Source organism: Lipotes vexillifer, unplaced genomic scaffold (genome assembly GCF_000442215.2).
Source record: "Lipotes vexillifer unplaced genomic scaffold, Lipotes_vexillifer_v1.1 scaffold72, whole genome shotgun sequence".
Lineage (NCBI taxonomy): Eukaryota > Metazoa > Chordata > Mammalia > Artiodactyla > Lipotidae > Lipotes > Lipotes vexillifer.
The window spans coordinates 1,121,035-1,123,671 of NW_006769482.1; the positions used below are offsets into that span (position 1 = coordinate 1,121,035).

Consider the following 2,637-nt stretch of genomic DNA (forward strand, 5'->3'; position numbering starts at 1 on the left):
CACACACACCGATTTAGTTTTGGCAGTTTAGACAGTCAGAGCTAAACTCTGAATTTTAAGCCAAACTCGAAAATCCAGTTGGTTGTCCTCTCTTTTCTTCCTTTATTCTCAATAGCTGTTGATTCCACTTTTACAGGTTTGTATTTCTTCCTCCCCTGGCTCCATGCTCAGCTGCTTGCTAGGGGGGTGGCCATGTGGGCCATGCATGGCCTGTGCTCTTCTTCCTTTGGTGGCCAGGTGGTCGGTTTCCGAGCTCTCCGCTGGGCAGACCTGGGGGCCGTCTAGACTCAATTTCTGGCCCTGGCCCTGCTACCCGGGGATCCCATCCAGGAAGTGTGAGTACTTCCCACAGTGTTGCTCCAAAACCCACCAAGGACGTTTCAGAAATCGGACAGGCATTATTCCAGATTTTATTCTATTTTTCGGACCTGGCATAACACTGTTTTTCTCTCAGTAACTGGGAATAAGGGTTTACCAGCTCCTGTGTGGTAGATGAGTATGAACTGGTTAGCGTTCCTAAGTGCCCTGAGGCCCGCGCACCGCGATGAAGAGTGGCCCCCGCTTGCCACAACCAGAGAAAGCCCTCGCACAGAAACGAAGACCCAACACGGCAAAAATAAATTAATTAATTAATAAACTCCTACCCCCAACATCTTAAAAAAAAAAGAGAGATTTCCAGATGGAAGTATTACTTGGGTGTGTGTGTGATGGTGACGTGACTGAATGATGGCGGTGCTCATGCACTGAACTTCCCTCCTCAGCAACTGCAGACACAGAACTGCTCCCTCTGTCTCCATGGTCACTTGGGATCTTGACCTGTGTTACAGGCCCCCTCTGGGCCCATGCAGACTAGCCGTCCAAATGCTTCAACATTTTTAGTGCCTTTCCCCAACTTTATTGTTGCCGTTGATCTTAGGTGCTGTTACTTTATCACTGGGCGCCCCCTCCTTTTATCTTTTTTCAGGAGCCCATTCTCAGCACCCTAGAGGGGATCTGGCTTGGATCACTATTGCAGCCTGAGCCGCAGGCTTTCTTTGCCCGGGAAATGGACGTTCCGAGGGCGCCCTCTGGTGGACTCTGGAGCTAACCGATCGTGAGTTCCAAGTGATGGCGACGGTTCTCACGCTGCACCCCAGACCCTACAACTCCAACGAGACCCTGCACAAACATTACAGCTATGTAGGCAAGCTGAAGGACAGGCTGAAGGACGCCCCCGAGGGCAGCACGCTCACCACCATCGTTTTCTTGATCATCTGCAGCTTCATTGTCTTGGAGAACCTGATGGTTTTGATCGCCATCTGGAAAAACAATAAATTTCACAACCGCATGTACTTTTTCATTGGCAACCTGGCTCTCTGCGACCTGCTGGCCGGCATAGCCTACAAGGTCAACATTCTGATGTCAGGCAAGAGGACCCTGAGCCTGTCTCTGACGGTCTGGTTCCTACGGGAAGGCAGCATGTTCGTGGCCCTCGGGGCATCCACCTGTAGCCTACTGGCCATTGCTATCGAGCGGCACTTGACCATGATCAAAATGAGACCATACGATGCCAACAAGAAGCACCGCGTCTTTCTCTTGATCGGGATGTGCTGGCTGATTGCATTCTCGCTGGGCGCCTTACCCATCCTGGGCTGGAACTGCCTGCACAACCTCCCTGACTGCTCCACCATCCTGCCCCTCTACTCCAAGAAGTACATCGCGTTCTGCATCAGCATTTTCACGGCCATTCTGGTAACCATCGTGATCCTGTACACACGCATCTACTTCCTGGTGAAGTCCAGCAGCCGCAGGGTGGCCAGCCCTCACAACTCAGAGCGGTCTATGGCCCTGCTGCGGACCGTGGTGATCGTGGTGAGCGTCTTCATCGCCTGCTGGTCCCCACTCTTCATCCTCTTCCTCGTGGATGTGGCCTGCAAGGTGAAGGAGTGTGCCATCCTGTTCAAGGCCCAGTGGTTCATTGTGCTGGCCGTGCTCAATTCCGCCATGAACCCCGTCATCTACACGCTGGCCAGCAAGGAGATGCGGCGGGCCTTCTTCCGGCTGGTCTGCACCTGCCTGGTCAGGGGCCAGGGTGCCCTCTCCTCACCCATCCAGCCTGCTCTCGACCCAAGCAGAAGCAAATCCAGCGGCAGCAACAACAGCAGCCCCTCCCCAAAGAGCAAGGAAGACGTCCCCCAAACAACTGCCTCACCCTGCATAACAGACAGAAACAAAACCCTGCAGAATGGGATCCTCTGCAAGTGAGGACGCCGGGCTCCAGGAACCTGGGGTCCTTGCATCTCCATGGAACGAGCGGCAGCTAACCCTGCAGCCACATTCTTATTGATTGCATGCCTCACCCACGGGGGCTATTCCAGAGCTGGGACTCAGGAAACCTATTCTGCCAACAGCCTGCCTGATGTGGACGTCTCTTAAGGAGGGAACCCAAGGAATTGCCAACCTATTTCAGTGTAGACAGTGTGCCTTGTCCGTTTAGGCTCCAGGGTCTTCCAAATGTACCAAGCTGCCGATGTCATCAGTCGCCTTACCCTGAATCCCACCGACCACTGTCTGCTGTGCCTAGAGAGGGAAGGTCGTGGACCACACAGTGTACAGTGTGTCTCTCAGAACATCAGGATGATGTTTGGTAACTTTACA

General features: G+C 53.4%; 1 protein-coding gene across 1 annotated transcript; it reads left to right on the forward strand.

The window, feature by feature from the left end:
- Positions 1–1,107: 1,107 nt before the first annotated feature.
- Positions 1,108–2,244, forward strand: S1PR3 (sphingosine-1-phosphate receptor 3). Its single transcript, XM_007445618.1, has one exon. It carries the CDS (start codon positions 1,108–1,110, stop codon positions 2,242–2,244), a length of 1,137 nt encoding a protein of 378 aa, XP_007445680.1.
- Positions 2,245–2,637: the final 393 nt, after the last annotated feature.